General features: G+C 40.7%; 1 protein-coding gene across 1 annotated transcript in view; it reads left to right on the forward strand.

Annotated features, from left to right (window-relative positions):
- Positions 1 to 19816, forward strand: part of VPRBP (Vpr (HIV-1) binding protein) — an 89064-nt gene that overhangs the window by 52736 nt on the left and 16512 nt on the right. Inside the window, 13 exon segments of the mRNA XM_010851787.1 lie at positions 432 to 641; positions 1459 to 1628; positions 7587 to 7711; positions 8714 to 9658; positions 9661 to 9976; positions 10719 to 10917; positions 12365 to 12447; positions 13271 to 13355; positions 15998 to 16231; positions 16782 to 16875; positions 17288 to 17392; positions 17613 to 17686; positions 18126 to 18227. Of these exon segments, the coding sequence (XP_010850089.1) occupies positions 432 to 641; positions 1459 to 1628; positions 7587 to 7711; positions 8714 to 9658; positions 9661 to 9976; positions 10719 to 10917; positions 12365 to 12447; positions 13271 to 13355; positions 15998 to 16231; positions 16782 to 16875; positions 17288 to 17392; positions 17613 to 17686; positions 18126 to 18227 (2742 nt within the window).

Consider the following 19816-nt stretch of genomic DNA (forward strand, 5'->3'; position numbering starts at 1 on the left):
ATGTGGCTGCCCTTCAGCAGCACTGAAGAGAGGAAGCTTCTGACTGGAGGGGTTTTTCTGTCATTTTTATGGATAAAGTCTTTTTCCCTCCTTCATTCACAACTTTTTCTTCCTCTTAAGTGGTTAGAGGACTATGCCATTGTAGACTTGCCTTGAAGATAGTAATCTTACAGGGAGAATTGCTTGTTCTAAAAGCAGTTTTGTGCCTCTGTGTCTTTCAACATGATTGAAAGCTGTGTCATTTTTCAATATAGGTTTAGTGTTTTGTTTTCATATGTCTGCTCTTAACATGATGTACAGACAGATGTACTTTGATGTTTATCAATCTTCTTGAGCATAAAAATCTACTGAAATCTTTCTACTTTTTTCTCCTTTTCCTTTTTCTTTTTGTTCTTCTCTTTTGCCCCCTTCTTCTGCCCCTTTCTTAATAGATCAGTACTTTGGAGATTCTAAATTTGGAAGATCAGGGTGCACTTCTGAGTGATGATGAAATATTCGCTAGCCGGCAGACTGGTAAACACACCTGCATGGCCTTGCGCAAGTACTTTGAAGCTCACCTGGCCATTAAATTGGAACAAGTGAAGCAGTCTCTTCAGAGGACTGAAGGTGGCATTCTTGTTCATCCTCAACCTCCCTACAAGGTGAGAGAACCTTGTCTAAAAAAGAAACATTGTTAGTATTGTCTGTAGCATCTTGGGCCTGAAATGCACATTCATATCAGTGGAGTCCAGGTGGGATGTACATTAATGGATTATACTTGCACTGTGAGGAGGCAGAATGAAATGGATAGGGGTGTAGGGACTTCTCTAGCTGTACAGTGGTTATATGACTCAACGTCAATGGCCCAGGTTCAATCCCTGGTCAGGGAACTAAGATCCTAGCTGCACGCTCCAAAGGAAAAAAAAAGAAAATAGATGTATCGAGAACTTACTTTGCTCCCAGTTGTAAGTTTGCTACTTCGTTGGGATACTTAAACTAAAAGATAAACTGAGATGTGTGCGAAAGGACTTTTTTCTGTGAAAAATACTAGATAGATATTCTAGCTGCTTCTATGTGGAATTTTCTTTTGAAACCTGGTATATCTATAATTTACTTCACTATCATTTTTGAAATTAGTATGTTTTAGAACAAAGAAGAGTATCTGCATGTTTTAAAAGTCACATATTGAAAAGAAATCAATTATTTTATGTGGTGCTTCTTTTTCTTAAGGTATGAAATACATGCACCAATAATTTGAACATTTTGTTACCTTTTTTGGCAGAATGTATTATGAGTCTAGTTACAAATAAAAGATGAAGCATCATTTATTATTTCACATGTGGGCTGTGGACTCAAGAAGTGTGTGTCAAGACTTATTATTTAGCTTTATTATTAAAATCTTTAGAGCATTGAGCTGTGCTGGAGAAAACAGCAGGTAGATTGATAGAGTTCTTTAATAATATATCTCTGTCCTTTTAGGCATGTTCATATACTCATGAACAGATTGTGGAAATGATGGAGTTTCTGATAGAATATGGCCCAGCGCAGCTGTATTGGGAGCCAGCTGAAGTCTTCCTCAAGCTGTCTTGTGTCCAGCTCTTATTGCAGCTTATTTCTATTGCTTGCAATTGGAAGACCTATTATGCAAGGTGGGACCAGAGAGAGGTTTCAAAGATCGGCTTTTTGCTAATGTTCATGTTGGTTTTCACATGGTGTATGCTTAACAAATATTTGTTGAATTAAAATTTTGGACTTGAATCTGAGAAACTAGATTAAGCGTGATAAATATCTTTAAATGTATAGAGTGCTTGGTCTTGGTGATTATAAATACTGTACCATAGACAAGGATCATGTTTGTACTCTTAGAGAAATTATGCAATCTATGTGGCTACAGCTTGCAGAGGTGTGTTGAAGTCGTCCTGAGACTGGAGTCTAGTATTCTTTGTACTTAGACTTTAAATGTTAAATGTCTCTCTACTGCTTGGCAACCATATATGATGTTTATTTGAGCTTCACATACAGCTGTATTTTTTGCTTTTGGTAGGGTTTTCACCATTAGGACAGAGCTGGACAAGGCTCAGGGAAAAACAGCTAATGGCATCAGGCAGTTGGGTAGGTTCTATTTGAGGCTGATGCAAAAAGAAAGCTATGTTTTGGATAAGGAGTCTGGAGGGTACAAAGTAACAAAGTTTATAAGCTGTGGTTCTTGACCTCCTTGCCCTATCCATCCACTGCCATAAAGACAGGAGGTTTCTTACTCTAATTCCTAGGATAGTTAAATCTAGAGGAATACTTTTGGTGGCCATCTTCAAGCTTTCTGGTGTCAAGATTCCTTTACTGTACTAAAAATTATTAGGACCCTTAAGAGCTTTTGTTTTTTATCTATTGATATTTAGCATATTAGAAATTAAAACTGAAAATGTAAATATATTTACCAACTTATTTAAAAATAATCTGAACCCATTGCTTATTGGCATTTTTTATGAAAAGTTTCCAAAATAAAGCCAGCTGATTTTCATCAAGTATCTGGCTCAATAGATCTCATATCTGCTTCTGTATTCAGCCTTTTGTGGCATCACACATGACATAGCCTCTGGAAAGCTCTTTATACACTCATGAGAGGAGAGTGAGAAAGGAAAAATAACATCTTAGTGTTATTATGAAAATATTTTTTAAATCTCAGCACCTTTTGAAAAGGTCTTAGAGACTCCTAGGGTCCCCAAGCACACTTTCAGAAACACTGTTTTTAGAGTATTAAAGGAGGTTATTATATTTACTTGGAGACCATTGCTTTAAAGATGATGAAAACTCAAAGGATAATAAGGTTATAAATACATTTTTTGAATGGTAAATCCATATGTGGATTACTTAAGAAAAAATAAATATGTCCTTTAAAAGTTTATTTTTAAAAATAGAATTAAATATTGTTTTTGCTTAGACTATACAAAAACCTTAGAAATAAAAATTATTCTTTGTTCTTGTTCAGTGGCCAAATTGTGTCCAACTCTTTGTGACCCCATGAACTGTAGCCTGCCAGGCTTCCTTGTCTTTCACTGTCTCCCTGAGTTTGCTCAAACTCATGTCCATTGAGTTGGTGATGCAGTCCAACCATCTTATCCTCTGTCACCCATTTCTTCTCTTGCCTTCAATTTTTCCCAGCATCAGGGTCTTCTCCAGTGAATCGGCTCTTTGCATACGGTGGCCAAAGTATTGGAGTTTCAGCTTCAGCATCAGTCCTTCCAGTGAATATTCAGGTTTATTTCCTTTAGGATTGACTGGTTTGATTTTGCTGTCCAAGGGAGTTTTAAGAGTCTTCTCCAACACCACAGTTCGAAAGCATCAATTTTTTGACTTTGAGCCTTCTCTGTGGTCCAACTCTCATATCCATACATGACTACTGGAAAATCCATAGCTTTGACTATATGGACCTTTGTTGATAAAGTGATGTCTGCTTTTTAATATGATGTCTAGATCTGTCATAGCTATTCTTCCAAGGGACAGTTCAGTTCAGTCGCTCAGTCATGTCCGACTCTCTGACCCTATGAACCACAGCATACCAGGCCTCCCTGTCCATCACCAACTCCCGGAGTTTACGCAGACTCAAGTCCATTGAGTTGGTGATGCCATCCAACCATCTCATCCTCTGTTGTCCCCTTCTCTTCCCGCCCTCAGTCTTTCCCAGCATCAGGGTCTTTTCAAATGAGTTAGTTCTTCGCATCAGGTGGCCGAAGTATTGGAGTTTCAGCTTCAACATCAGTCCTTCCAATGAACACCCAGGACTAATCTCCTTTAGGATGGACTGGTTGGATCTCCTTGCAGTCCAAGGGACTCTCAAGAGTCTTCTCCAACACCACAGTTCAAAAGCATCAATTCTTCAGTGATCAGCTTTCTTTATATTTCCAACCCTCACATCCATACATGACTACTGGAAAAACCATAGCCTTGACTAGACCGACCTTTGTTGACAAAGTAATGTCTCTGCTTTTTAATATGCTGTCTAGGTTGGTCATAACTTTCCTTCCAAGGAGTAAAGTGTCTTTAATTTCATGGCTGCAGTCACCATCTGCAGTGGTTTTGGAGCCCCCAAAAATAAAGTCAGCCACTGTTTCCACTGTTTGCCCATCTATTTGCCATGAAGTGATGGGACGAGATACCATGATCTTAGTTTTTTGGATGTTGAGTTTTAAGCCAGCTTTTTAGTTACCTTTCTTTAGGTTCTTCAGTTAGTTTTCACTTTCTGCCATTAAAGTGGTATCAACTGCCTATCTGAGGTTGTTGATATTTCTCCTGGCAGTCTTGTTTCTAGCTTGTGCTTCCAGCCCGGCATTTTGCATGATGTACTCTGCATATAAGTTAAATAAGCAGGGTGACAATATACAGCCTTGATATATTCCTTTCCCAATTTTGAGCCAGTTCATTGTTCCATGTCTGGTTCTAACTGTTGCTTCTTGACCTGCATACAGGTTTCTCAGGAAGCAGGTATGGTGGTCTAGTATTCCCATCTCTTAGGAAAAATTTTCCAGTTTCTTGTGATCCACACAGTCAAAGGCTTTAGTGTGGTCAATGAAGCAGAAGTAGATTTTTTTTGGGAATTCTCTTGCTTTTTCTATGATCCAGTGGATGTTGGGAGTTTGATCTCTGGTGGTTCTGCCTTTCTAAATCTAGCTTGTACATATGGAAGTTCTCAGTTCACATATTACTGAAGCCTAGCTTGAAAGATTTTTGAGCATAATCTTGCTGGCATGTGAAATGAATGCAAATGTATGGTAGTTTGAACATTCTTTGGCATCGCCCTTCTTTAGAATTGGAATGAAAACTGACCTTTTCCAGTCCTGTGGCCACTGCTGAGTTTTCCAAATTTGCTGGCATATTGAGTGCAGCACTTTCATAGCATCATCTTTTAGGATTTGAAATAGCTCAGCTGGAATTCCATCACTTCCGCTAGTGTTGTTTGTAGTAATGCTTCCTACTAAGGCCCATTTGACTTTGCGCTCCATGATGTCTGCCTCTAGGTGAATGACCACATCATCATGGTTATCCAAGACATTAATAACTTTTTGTACAGTTCATCTGTATATTCTTGATACCTCTTATTAATCTTTACTGCTTCTATTAAGTCCTTGCTGTTTCTGTCCTTTATTGTGCCCATCTTTGCACGAAATGTTCCCTTGGTATCTCTGATGTTCTTTAAGAGATTTCTAGTCTCTTCCATCCTGTTGTTTTTCTCTATTTCTTTGCATTTTCACTTAAGAAGGTTTTCTTACCTCTCCTTGCGATTCTCTGGAGCTCTGCATTCAGTTGAGTATATCTTTCCCTTTCTCTTCTCTTCTCAGCTATTTGTAAGGCATCCTCAGACAACCACTTTTCTTTTTTGTATTTCCTTTTCTTGGGGATGGTTTTGGTCACCACCTCCTTTACAATATTAGGGACCTTCATCCATAGTTCTTCAGGCATTCTGTCTACCAGATCTAATCCCTTGAATTTATTTGTCACTTCTACTGTATAATCATAAGGGATTTGATTTAGGTCATACCTGAATGGCCTAGTTAGTGGTTTTCCCTACTTTCTTCATTTTGAGCCCGAATTTTACACTAAGGAGCTGGTGATCTGAGGCAGAGTCAGCTCCCCATATTGTTTTGACTATATAGAGCTTTTGCATCTTCAGCTGCAAAGAATATAATCAGTCTGATTTTGGTATTGACCATGTGGTGATGTCCATGTATAGAGTCTTCTCTTGTATTGTTGGAAGAGGGTGTTTGTTATGACCAGTGCATTCTTTTGGCAAAACTGTTAGCCTTTGCCATTCTTCATTTTGTACTTCAAGGCCAAACATATCTATACTGTAGTTTATTCTCCTATTGATGGGCATTTAGTGTCTTCTTTCTTTTTCCTGTCAAATGAGTGGTACCATGAACCTCTTTTTGAAGTCCCTTCAATGCCAAACAGGTGTCTCTTGACTCCCTACTTTTGCATTCGAGTCCCTTATGATGAAAAGGACATCATTTTGTTCTAGAAGGTCTTGCTTAGAATATACAAAACCTTAGAAATGGAAATTATTCTTAGCCTCTGTTAATTTGTTTAATCTCTTTTCCATAATTCTGTAAATAGACATAATTAAGATTATAGTGTTTAATTAAACTCATCTTTTAAATGAAATACCTCAAGTTATATGAAGATACAGAGAATAATATAACAACTACTCCATACTCAGGGTTGGCATGTTGCTTTCTCAGTTCCTTTCCATTTTCTGCCCCCCAGCCCAGAGTGACCAGTTTTCTTGAATTTGGTATGCATTCTTTCCATTCTTTTTTTTTTTTTGCTATGCATATGTGTGGGTGTGTAATCAATGATTTAGTACTCTTTTTATGTTCTAAAATTGTATAAAGTCTTACTTGTGCTTGCTTTCTTCACCCTTACTTTTACTTATTTTTTTAATGTAAGTTTCAGGTATTCAGTCACCCTTAAGTGTTTGAGATTTATGTGTTGATACGTATTTGAATTCTTATATTTGCATATTGGGTTTCCCAGGTGGCGCAGTGGTAAAAAATCTGCCTGCCAGTGCAGGAGGCCCAGGAGATGCAGGTTCAATCCCTGGGTTGGGAAGATCCCCTGGAGTAGGAAATAGAAACCCACTGCAGTATTCTTGCCTGGAAAATTCCATGAACAGAGGAGCCTGGTGGGCTCCATGGGGTTGCAAAGAGTCAGACATGACTGAGTGACTAAGCACATTTCTATACTATGGTTTATTCTCCTACTGATGGGCATTTAGTGCCTTTTTTCTCTTTTTTTTTCCTGTCAAATGAGTGGTACCACGAACTTCTTTTTGAGGTCTCTCTTGAGGATGTGATGTGTACAGTTTGAGTTGTAATGTGGCTGCATCTCATCTTTAGTGGATGTTGCCAGATTGTTTGGAAAAATGACTTCTCCCACAGCAGTCTATGGGAGTTTTCATTTTCTCTCCCTTCTTGCCAGTGCTAGGTATTGTTGGCTTTAAAATTTTGTATCTTGGTTTTGTTGTCTTTTGAGCCTTTTCATTTGTCCTTAGAAGTTTTTTTGAAACAATTGTCAGTAGCTGCACAGTTGTCCAGAATTTAACACAGGTATTCCTGTTTCCTGTGTAAGTTTTCTTAATTCTTTTGCTGTTTTACATGATGTGATAATGGACATCTTAATCCATAAATACTTGTTTGTACTTCTGATTATTTCCTTAGGGCAAATTCCTAAAGGTAAAATTCCTGGGCCAAAGGTTACAAACATTTTAAGAACCTTGTTTCATATTTCCAAATTATTTTCTAAGAGGAGTGTCCTATTTTCTTCTCCTCCCAAAAGTTTGAGAGCATTTGTCTCTGCTCATCTTCACCAGCATTGGAGATTATCCTTTGTTTTTTAATCTTAGCAGTTTGATAGATGAAAATTCCATACCCATGTTTTTTGAAATTAGTGTTGTGGTGACTTACAGGTCCTCTCTTGATGCCATGGCTAGGGACAGAGTCATTCAGGTAGTAAGTAGTTCTGACCCACTGTGTCTGTCTGTCTCTCTTTTAACAGAGACTGTTTCTTGTGGCTGTATCCGAGTTTCCCTTTGACTAATTCTTCTTTCTGTCCAGGAATGACACTGTGCGCTTTGCTCTGGATGTCCTGGCTATTCTCACTGTTGTGCCAAAAATTCAGCTCCAGTTGGCAGAATCAGTGGATGTACTAGATGAGGCTGGCTCCACCGTCTCCACTGTAGGTAGGTTGTATCTTGCCATTTTTGTCATTGCGTGGTTTTAATTTGTTTTCCTCTGCCATTCTGGTTGTGGTTACTTAACTGACCTAATTTTGCAGTACTAGAACAGAAGGTAGCAAAGGAGGGTACCCTTTAAGTTCTTTTAAGTCATGCCATCAGTTTCAAATAAGGGAGTCATGTTAGTGAACTCAGGTATTCTCGGTGGTACAGGCATTTTTGCTATAATAGTACAAGTGCATTCCTGAAAACCTTGCACTCTTCAGAGTGTTATGCTAAAAATAGAATTTATAAGAAACATGGGTTGGGGCAGATAGCAAAAAATTTAAGCAACTCAAAATGAATAATTGGCAAGCAGCGCAAATGAATAAGTTATTATACACAAAAACAAAGGGAAAAAACCCTTATTAAGATCAGGGCTGATGAGGGCTGCTGCTAAGGTGAGCATGCAAGTCATGTGAGTGGCTGTGGGCCCTAGAATGCAGTACCCTGGGGAGAAAGCCTGAGGCTTAGCCACTTGTTTTTAAGTTAATTCATATGTAGAAGAAAGGGTTTCTGCTACTACTATAGCAGCCAGGCTGAGGACTTTTTCTTTCCTGCTGGAAGTTTTTATTCATTCCCACTGTTTTTGCTTTCCTTACCTAGGAAAGCTTGTACATGAACCTTGGTGACTTCCACATCATTCCCGTATTTAAAAACTGCATATGAGGTCTTCTGACATAAAGATACACTGTAGTAGAACTGGCTGCATTTTATACAAACTATTCCTTACACTTAAGTCCATGGGGTCGCAAGAGTCCGACTGGACTGAGCAACTGAACTGAAGAGAAAACTGCTACACTTTAAAAAGAAATTATTTATTTATTTTAATTGGAGGCTAATTACAATATTGTAGTGGTTTTGGACACAATGAATAGAACTGTAAATTTTGACTCTGAAATAAATTTTGACAATTGAAGTTGGCATTAGTGTTATGAGGAATAATATTAAAAAATTTTCCCCCTATAGGTATCAGCATTATTTTGGGAGTGGCTGAGGGTGAGTTCTTTATTCACGATGCTGAAATTCAGAAGTCAGCACTTCAGATTATCATCAATTGTGTTTGTGGCCCGGATAACAGAATTTCTAGTATTGGCAAGTTTATCTCTGGAACGCCTCGGAGGAAGCTGCCTCAGACACCCAAAAGCAGTGAGCACACTCTGGCCAAGATGTGGAACGTGGTGCAGTCCAACAACGGCATCAAGGTGCTTCTGTCCTTACTGTCTGTCAAGATGCCCATCACAGATGCAGACCAGATCCGGGCCCTAGCCTGCAAGGCCCTGGTGGGCCTGTCTCGCAGTAGCACCGTGCGGCAGATCATCAGCAAACTGCCCCTTTTCAGCAGCTGCCAGATCCAGCAGCTGATGAAAGAGCCTGTGCTTCAGGACAAGCGTAGTGACCACGTCAAGTTCTGCAAGTACGCCGCTGAGCTCATCGAACGGGTGTCGGGAAAGCCGCTTCTTATCGGCACCGATGTGTCCCTGGCACGTCTGCAGAAAGCTGACGTTGTTGCCCAGTCACGGATCTCCTTTCCTGAGAAAGAGCTGCTTCTACTGATCCGAAACCATCTCATTTCTAAAGGCCTTGGGGAGACAGCCACTGTGCTGACTAAAGAGGCCGACCTGCCCATGACTGCTGCCTCCCATTCTTCGGCCTTCACCCCGGTCACTGCTGCTGCTTCTCCTGTTTCTCTTCCCCGCACCCCTCGCATCGCCAATGGCATTGCAACTCGATTGGGTAGCCATGCTGCTGTGGGTACCTCTGCCCCTTCTGCCCCCGCTGCTCATCCTCAGCCGCGGGTGCCCCAGGGTTCACTAGCTCTGCCTGGTCCATCTCATGCAGGAAACTCCCCTGTGATTGGTAGGATCAGTTTTATCAGAGAGAGGCCATCACCCTGCAATGGCAGGGAAAACAGAGGTTGCGGCAGAAGTCGGACCATGGCGCCTACAGCCAGAGCCCAGCCATAAAAAAGCAGCTGGACAGACACCTTCCCTCCCCGCCTACGCTGGACAGTATCATCACAGAATATCTTAGAGAGCAGCATGCTCGCTGCAAGAACCCAGTTGCCACCTGCCCACCCTTCTCTCTCTTTACTCCTCACCAGTGTCCTGAGCCAAAACAGAGGCGACAAGCGCCAATAAACTTTACCTCAAGGCTAAACCGCAGGGCATCATTTCCAAAGTATGGAGGGGTAGATGGCGGGTGCTTTGATAGGCACCTTATCTTTAGCAGGTAAGGAGAGGTTACCTCACTCCCTGAGAATTGGAATGATTTTTCTGTTTACGTCAGAGTATGTGGGCAATATCAGCATGAAGTAATAACTCCAGAAAACCATTTGTTGGCCTGAAATACCAGGAATTATCATTTTGTGTGAATACCTGAGCAATGTGGCTATACCCCCTTTTGTCAAGGGGAACCCAGGGGTTCCTTGTATAATTACTGGCAATATAAGATACTCTGTTCTTGTTATATTAGTATGTTTTCTAGAGCCCATGCAACACTCTGTCCCTGACGAGGCTCTCAAGTTTGTACTTGTGCTGGTCCAAGTTGTTACCTCTTCTTATTCCTTAAAAATTTTACACTGGGGCTTCCCCTGGTGGTCCAGTAGGTAAGACTCCACACTCCCAATGCAGGGGGCCTGGGTTCAATCCCTGGTCAGGGAACTGTGCTGCAATTAAGAGGTCACATGCCGCAACTAAGATCCAGTGCAGCCAAATAAATATTTTTTTTAAATCTTGCATACAAGTCATGGGATCTCAGGTTTTTGACATGGGAATTTTTGTTATTGTTAACATTTTTAAGTGAAGGTCCAGTTCTCTCTTGTAAAATGAAGATGAACCACTGATGGTCACTGATAATTTGGAAGAACCCACTTGAAACAGAAAGGCTGTTTTTCTTTCTGTCCTTCTAACAAACTTTTGTTTTTCCGAGTCTCTGCATGTTCTTTGTCTCTGACTGTCTTTTGTTTGTTCAGGTTCCGTCCTATTTCAGTGTTCCGGGAAGCCAACGAGGATGAGAGTGGCCTCACCTGCTGTGCGTTCTCCGCACGAGAGCGCTTCCTGATGCTGGGCACCTGCACCGGGCAGTTGAAGCTCTACAACGTGTTCAGTGGACAGGAGGAGGCCAGCTACAACTGTCACAACTCAGCCATCACACACCTGGAGCCCTCCAGGGTAAAGCTCCCTTCCTAGGTTGTGCTCAGTCATGCTTCTAGGATAGGTTGGTGAACTGCAGGTGTGTGGGCTGACCGGTTTCCCGTGTTTGTGTGTAAAGTTTGTTTGGAACACAGCCATACTCATATGTTTATGTATTATGTCCTGGCTGCTCTGTGCTACAGCGGCAGAGTTGAGTATTGTGGTTGCATGCAGCACAGACCATGTGGCCTGCAAAACCTACAGTATGTACTGTCTGGTATCTGGCCCTTATGTTTTCCAGACCTAAAGATAGATGGACAGATTTTTAATGTGCTTTATTTAGAAACTTGAGATTATCTATCAACTATGACCACAGAAGTTTTTGTGTTGGAAATCTGTAAGTACTGTGAATTTTTAGGAAAACAAGTATTGTATGATCCCAGTGGTAGGTCATAGTCTAGTAGTACTATTTATTTTAATTCTTTATATTGGAGTGTAGCTGATAAGCAATGCTGTGATCGTTTCAGGTGGACAGCAGAGGGACTCAGCCATACGTATACATGCTTCCATTGTCCCCTAAACTCCCCTCCCGTCCAGGCTGCCACATATACATGGAGCAGAGTTCCCTGTGCTATACAGTATGACCTTGTTGGTTATCCACTGTAAATATAACTGTGTTATTAGTACTGTTCTGTGGATGAAATCAATGCTTTTGCTGTTTCTACAAGTCAAGACTGTTAAGGTGACAGGATAATTTTCCTCAATTTAAAGTGAAGGAGGTTGCTATATTTAAAATGCATAACCAACAAGGACCCACTGTATAGTACATGAAACTCTGCTCCATGTTATGTGGCAGCCTGGATGGGTGGGGAGTTTGGGGGAAAGGGGATACACTTATGTGTATGGCTGAATCCCTTCGCTGTTCACCTGAAACTGTAACAACATTGGTAATTGGCTATACCCCAATACAAAACAAAAAGTTTGAAAAAATTATAATGTGGGAATCGTGAGGAATATAGATTAATTTGGTGATGAGCTGGGAAGAAAAATAAAGCAAGTTGATCTTTTATTGGGCTTTCTCTTTGAAAAATCTTGTAAGAATCCTTAGCTACAGAGTCTAACAGCTGTTTTCAGTTTACTGATACTTCAGATGAGGGAGATGGAGAAATAAGGCCAAATATTAAGAAAGGAGAAACCATGTTTGACATTTAAGTCTCATCATCCCCCACCCACCACACCCTTGAAACTATTGTATTTCATGTTACTAGTTCAGGAGGATTAAATATTCTCAAATTTAGTGATTTTTTGTGACATAGGAGGTGCATATTGATTAAATCTTAGCAGCTTCTGACCATTTCTTGATTCCTAAAAGTTTTTCTGTTTTCTTTATAATCCAACAATATATGTTATATTTTAGAATGCTAATGAAAGATGGCATTTATGTAAACACATGATTAGCCACCTTGGGCTTCCCATCTTCTTTTAGGATGGATCCTTGCTGCTGACATCAGCTACCTGGAGCCAGCCTCTGTCTGCACTGTGGGGAATGAAATCAGTATTTGATATGAAGTATGTATCTACTTTTATAATTCAGTGTCTCTGTTTTACAATTTATCCCCTTCATCTGATTCTTTGACTCAGCATTTTGGGGCAAGAGAAGAATGCTGTAAGTTTTATTGCTGACTTCTCTCTTCCTTATCTGTGGTACATGTTTAATAAGATTTTTTTTTTCTTGGTTCCTGGGTATTCTTACCCAAGTTTATACATTCCCATCAGACAGCAGACCCTTCACTGATCCAGAATGGCACATCTTTCTATTTTATCATAGTGGCGCTCTTTGCTGCTGCTGCTGCTGCTAAGTCGCTTCAGTCGTGTCCGACTCTGTGCGACCCCATAGATGGCAGCCCACCAGGCTCCCCCGTCCCTGGGATTCTCATGGCAAGAGCACTGGAGTGGGGTGCCATTTCCTTCTCCAATGCATGAAAGTGAAAAGGGAAAGTGAAGTTGCTGGGTTGTGTCCGACTCTTAGCGACCCCATGGACTGTAGCCTACCAGGCTCTTCCATCCATGGGATTTTCCAGGCAAGAGGACTGGAGTGGGGTGCCATTGCCTTCTCCGGTGGCGCTCTTTGCTGGGGCATATTTCAGAGGCATATGTACCCTGTTAGCCATTGTTTTAACCAAGTAGTTCCCATTCATTTATTTTGAATCTTCTTAGACAAATTGATGGAGAGAATTTTCTTTTTAATTTTACAATTTTTTCCTCTTTGGGAGCTGAGAATCTTAAGGTGAGTATAGTCAGGCAAGGGGCTGAGAATCACTTTCTTTTTAGTCAGTTAAATAATTATGTCCTGAAGATCAGTTACATCAGTACTTCTGTTGTTTGTTCGTAGGCATTCCTTTACAGAAGATCATTATGTTGAGTTCAGTAAGCATTCTCAGGACCGGGTCATAGGCACGAAGGGAGACATCGCCCATGTAAGTATTTAAGAATCCACATTTTTCAGGGTGATTTGTCTGTTTATACTGAAACTTTTTGGACTGAATCTGATTACTTAAGTCCTGTGGGCAACCAGAAATTACTCAGTGATGATTCTTTCCAGATAAAATCTAGAATTGTAATGAAGTAGTTTCGGCTATATGGGAAAAATGTAAAAAGACTAAACAATCTTACAGTTTGAGAACTGTTTCATTAGCACAAAAGATACCTTGAAACACTGTGAAGTAAAGTTCCTGTCTTGGTGGATCCATATGGGGAGACAATAAACAAAAAGAAGCAAATATATGGTATGTTAGGTGGTGAGTGCTACCAAGGGAAAGAGAGCAGGGTAAGAGATAGCAAATGCTTGGTGGTGGTGTGGGGGCCTTCTTTTTCATCTAGGAAATAAGTGTCAGTGATTGGATAATGTTTAAGCAACGTCTTGAAGGAAACATGGGCGTCATGCAGATACCTTGGGGAAAGTGATCTGAGATGCAGAATGGCAAGGGAAAAGCCCATACCTGGGAGGTGGGAAGGAGAAGGAGGGGGTGACAACCGAAATTAGTGGGGGCATCCCCTGTAGCCTCTTGTAGCAGTGTGTTGTTTCAGGCCTTTGGCTTTTCCTGTGTATGAGATGGACACTGGAGGGTGACTAAGAAGGCATGTGATTGGATGTAAAATTCCTAAAGTGTGAGTCTAGTTTCTGTGAGAGAAGCAAGAGGAGGCTTTCCAGTTAGGAGGGTGTTGTGCCAGCTAACGTGAGAGCTGCAGTGGAGCTGGGCTTGGGTGGGCATGGGAGGCAATGAGAAGTGACACAGCTGGGCCCTGGGCTTTTGATACATGGAGTTTGTGATTCTCTTAGACATTCAAATAGGGAATATTACTAATTGGGGGTTCAGGAGAAAAGTCTGGGATAGGAGATACAAATGTGGGCGTTGTCTACGTATTGATAGCATGAACCATGATCTTGGATGAGATCATTAAGGAGGCTGGAGAAGAGAAGTGTGAGGACAGAGTCCTGGCTTGGGCCAGTATTAAGAAGTTGCAGTGTAAGGAGGAATTCGGGAAGGAGGACAAAAAGGGTGGCCAGTTAGGTAGCAGGAGGCCTCAGGAAAAAGACATGCCATTGAAGGCAAGGGAAAACTCTAGAGGAAGGATTGATGGTCTGGGTTAGAAACTGCCGATAAGTTGCATAACATGAGAATGGAGGGAATTTCTTGTTGGTCCAGTGGTTAAGACTCAAGGCTTTCACTGCCCAGAGCCTGGGTTCAGTCCCTGGTTGGGGAACTAAGATCCCATAAGCAATGTGGTATGACAAAAAAAGAAAGAATTGAGACATGATCTTTGAGTAACTATGTGGAGGTCATGTCAGGAGCTAGTTCTGTGCACTGTGGTGAAAATCTGATTACAGTGGGTTCACAGGAGAGCACGAGGAAAGAGCTAGAAAAACAGGTTTGCTGAAAAACAGGGATGTGAGGGTAGTAGCTTGCGGTGGGGTGGTGGTATGGAGTGGTGAAGGGAGGGTTTCTCCCAAGCTAAATTGGAAAGTTTTAAAATACATAGACAAGTTGAAGCAGTAGTACCGGTAACTGCCACCTAGATTAATGAGTTTAGTATTTTGCCATATTTTCTGTGTAAATGTGTGTGTTTTTCTGAATCATTGAAAGTAAGTTGCAAACACTGTGACATTTTATCTCATATCTTATAGCGTGTATATCCTAGCATTAATGACATTTTATTACATAATCACACTCATTATTAAATATAAGAAAATTTACAGTAATTCCCAAATGCCATCTAATTTTCATCCCATACTCAGTTTTCCTGATTGTTCCTGATGTGTTTGGTTTCAAATGTTTTTGTTTTTGTTTTTTGAACCAGGATCCAGCCAAGATTCACATATTGCATTTGGTTGTTGTGTCTCACTAATGTTTTAGAGCCAAGAACCATTTCTCCAGTTTTCATGACATTGACTTTTGAAGAGACCAGGCTAGTTGTCTTGTCCCATGATCTGGATTTGTTCGTTTCCTTGTGGTGTCTCCTTATTTGTTGCTCTGTTAAAAGAGGTTTTTTTTTTGTTTTTTTTTTAAAGACTGAAAATATTACAGCATGTCTGTAAGCTGATGGGAAAGAGCTGGTCTCTGTATGGGTTGCACATTGTCAACTTTGGAACTTTTAGTGTTGTAGGGCACTAAAAGAGTATATTGGGAGATTTTAAGGAGAAAAGGGTATTTCATTGATACCGTTCTCCAAAAAGTAACCTATATAAGAGTATTCTCTGAGTAATGTTGGTTAGTCCACATGGAGAGTTTCTCAGTTTCAATCTTAGAAACGTTTTCTTTTTCTTGAAAGGGGGATGGAGAAGAAGAGAGTTTTCTTACCCCTGTTGCCATTTTACTTCTCATTTTCTTACCTGTGGGAAAGAGACTTCTCAAGAAACCTGAAATGGGACTCAAAGCATATAAACTTTGCTTAGATGGGTGTGGTCTTCCTATTTTTTAGCTATTTTCAATATTAGGGCTTTTATGATTTTGATGGGCTTTTGAAAAGTGTTGGGGAGCTATTTTATGCAGCGTCTGTTTGAATTTGTCAGTGGACGGATTGGTCTGATTTTTCTCTTCCCACCCCTTCTTCTCTAAAGATTTATGATATTCAGACTGGCAACAAGCTGTTGACTCTGTTTAACCCAGATCTTGCCAACAACTACAAGAGGAACTGCGCCACCTTTAATCCTACAGACGATCTTGTCTTAAATGATGGCGTCCTGTGGGATGTCCGCTCTGCACAGGCCATCCACAAGTTCGACAAGTTCAACATGAACATCAGTGGCGTCTTCCATCCGAACGGGCTGGAGGTCATCATTAATACTGAGATTGTATCCTTTGCACCCCTGCCTGTGTTGCCATTTCTTATCTAGCTTGTAATGCAGAAATAATTTTATCTTCTACCAATACCTGGTTGAAGTGCCCATACAGGTAAATAACCTGATTTTTCCCTTTGGTTTGAGGTATTATTGAATCTCTAGTGGATTCTTACTGATATTGGTAATTATTGATGACTTTTAACTGGCTTTTTTTTTTTTTTTATTGGGAAGAGTGACCAGATTACTGCCTCCCTCTTCCCCTGGTGTCAGGTTGAGTTTTCTCTCTCTCTGGAAGGATGCTAGTCAGAAGAGTCAAGTGAAGTGCTATTACCGGGAGAAAGGGAACTCCTGAGGCTATCATAGGAGATGTTCAGGCCATTCTTCAGAAATAGACATTCTGTGTGCTTTTGTTTTACCTTGATCTCATTGATTTTTAAAGTGTTAATACCTAGACGGAGGAGAAAAAGAATATTTCAGAATTTCAGGTATTTCAGAATTTCCCTCATGAAACTAGATAAGAAGTTTTGGGAAAAATAGTTTTCCTTGACCACTCCCCTCCTAGTGGGACCTTCGAACCTTCCATCTTTTACACACAGTTCCTGCTCTCGATCAGTGTCGCGTGGTGTTCAACCACACGGGGACAGTGATGTATGGAGGTAATAAGCTTTAGTAGTACAGATGGTGAAAAAATTTGTTGATGAGAATAATGTTGATTTGTTGTGAAAGGCTACTGGCTTTGATGATAAAATCTTGTATACAAAGAAATTTTATGACTAATTAACCCATGTGTATCATTATGAACTTACAGAAAAATATTATCTGTCTTGCAATTTTTGTGCACCTTCAGCTGTAACAGTTCTTGGAATCTAGATGAGAGGTTGAGGATGTTGTTTGGATATGCAATGAAGATGCTTTGAGAGAAATTTACTATGCTCTGAAGCATAGTATGCTTCTGAAGGATGCTCTGAAGTCTTGGTTGTCCATTGATATTTTCTCATTTGTGAATAGGGGATGTTTCTGATTCTAATAGTGTTTTGCTCCCCTGTCCCACTTCCCCCTCCCAACTAGCTATGTTGCAGGCAGATGATGAAGATGACCTATTGGAAGAGAGGATGAAAAGCCCTTTTGGATCATCCTTCCGAACATTTAATGCGACTGACTACAAACCTATAGGTAAGTGTGAAGTGTCAGGCATTGATGATTTTGCCTTGTATTGGTGTTCCTTATTTAAGATCCTCCATTTTCTAAGAGAATTATAATTTTTCTGCTTTTGAAAAGCAGATGAGTTATGGAAATATTTATGAACAGTCACCTTGAATCCTTAAACAGAAAGACTGGTTTTACAAGCACAGCAGTAGTCCAATCCTAAGTGTTGTCACATTCTGTTTTCCAGCAACAATTGACGTGAAAAGGAACATTTTTGACCTGTGTACAGACACCAAAGACTGCTATCTTGCTGTCATCGAGGTAAAGGGAGCTAGAAGAAATCTCAGTGTTTTATTCTGATATTTAAGATCATCTTCAACTTATACTCCAGGCATTTTGTCTGATATAAGATGTGTTTTAAAGCTGATGCATTCATGGTCATAGACTGTGATAATCTATTTGTTTGACGGGGAGATACACAGTCTAAGAGAAGTAATAGGAAAATTCTGATACAGAGCATTGTGGACTGTCCCGTCTCCGCTTATCCTGGACTCACTGTCAGACCTTTCTCAGAGGAGTTGCTCTCTTGCTTGAGCATCCTTGGAACAGAAGTTGTTGCAGGGATGGTGGCCTCTCCTTTGCTGCCCAGCCCTTTTCTTCATGTTTTTCTTTCCTTCTCTGAGGGTCTGTCATAGCTGAGATGTGGCTGTGGGCCTTCTGAAAACTAATTTCTCCTTGTGGACCGGGTGTCCTGTTTCAGAACCAAGGCAGTATGGACGCGCTGAACATGGACACCGTGTGCAGGCTGTATGAAGTGGGCAGGCAGCGTCTGGCGGAGGACGAGGACGAGGAGGAGGACCAGGTCAGTGCCTTTCAGATTTCTTTCTGCTGAAAATTGCTTATAGATACTATGCACTTCTGCTTTTAGCTCTAGGGTTTTTTCTTTATTTATTTTTAAAGATTTTTGCTATAGGTGTGTCTGCAACCTCTTGGCATATTCTCAAGGGCTGTCATGTGTTGATCACTGAAACTCTTCAGAAGAAAGCAGATTTTTGTTATTATAAGACTTTAACCAATACCTGATGGTCCTGTGAGTTCCCTTTATAGATTAATTTGCAGGTCAGCAATCTCTGATTTTGTTTTAGAGATTTCCTTGAACTCACCATCAGAACCAGTGCCTTGTCTGGCTTCAGTATTGGCAGGCCCCCATTTCCTCAGTGTCAGTACACAACAGAAACGTCACTCTGCTGAGCTGTATCGCGGAAATGGCTTAACCTCTGTAAAGTTCTGGTTTGCATTTTCTCAGTTCTATGCCATAACCTGTTTTCAGAGTTTAAAAGGAGCTTGCAGATAGGAAATAGTGATGTTTTTGAGAAAGTAAACGTGTAAAATGTGGGTAGATGGTATCATGTTGCACAGAATCGTAGCTTTTCCTTTTTTATAGGGATTTTAATTTATGGTCATGTTATGCTGGGTGCTTACCTGTGCGGACTGTCAGTTGATGCCATTTAAGAAGAGTTTCTCAAACTACTGACTTTCAGCAGCTCTTTCCTGTCTACTAGGCTCATACTACATTCTTTTTCCTGGCCTGATTCTTCAGACAAATCTGAAAAATATTTATTGCTGAGTGATATAAAGTTGAAAATGAGTGGAGTTTTGCTTTCTTGTTGTAGATAATAAAATAGATAAAATGTCTTTCTTCCAGATCTTGGATTCATTTCCGATTTTTCTTCCACTGTGGTGGTGTTTGGTCTTGGTGCTCTGTATCCTCTTTAAAGGCCACACAGGTGCCCCGAGTGAGGGCAGAGGCCACCACAGGACAAGAGGACACACACTTCCTTCTGTTTGCTCTGCCCTTGCTCTCGTCCTCATCCCTCCCTCCTGGTTCTTTGGTAAATCCCACTCAATGAGCTTAGGGCTCATGGAATAGCTTTCTGTTGGCATCCTTCCCCAGCAGCTTGTACTTCAGATTTAAAATAATTTTTAAGAGTAAAATTTTTGAAAGTGGTAATTTTAAGAGTTTTTTTTTTTTTTGATGCAAGTCTGATACTATGGGCTTATGACTCATGTTTTTTTTTTCTGACAGGGCTTAGTACTGACTAAGCAAGGGTGATTTGTCGTGCCAGTTTGAGATTTAGGTGTGTGTTCCACTATTGGGCTTTATAGGTTATGAACCTCTTGAGTAAACCTTGTCACCTGGGGTCAACAAGCTCAAACAGACTTACCTTACAGTCTTCTGTGTGTGCTGTCTAGTCTCCACTGTCTCTGGTAGAATGTTCCAACTTGGCTAAGTATACGTTTTATTAGAGCTTAGAGGTAATTCATAATCTCAAGAAGCGTGTTTCTGAGCAGAGCGAGGAGGAGACTTGCATGTGTTGGGGTTAGCGGTCACTGTGGGATCAGGGCAGAGCCTTCTGCAGGCCTTGCTTCTTGACCCAGAGGCACCAGTGC

The sequence above is a fragment of the Bison bison genome, unplaced genomic scaffold, assembly GCF_000754665.1.
Source record: "Bison bison bison isolate TAMUID 2011002044 unplaced genomic scaffold, Bison_UMD1.0 scf7180017864304, whole genome shotgun sequence".
Classification (NCBI taxonomy): domain Eukaryota; kingdom Metazoa; phylum Chordata; class Mammalia; order Artiodactyla; family Bovidae; genus Bison; species Bison bison.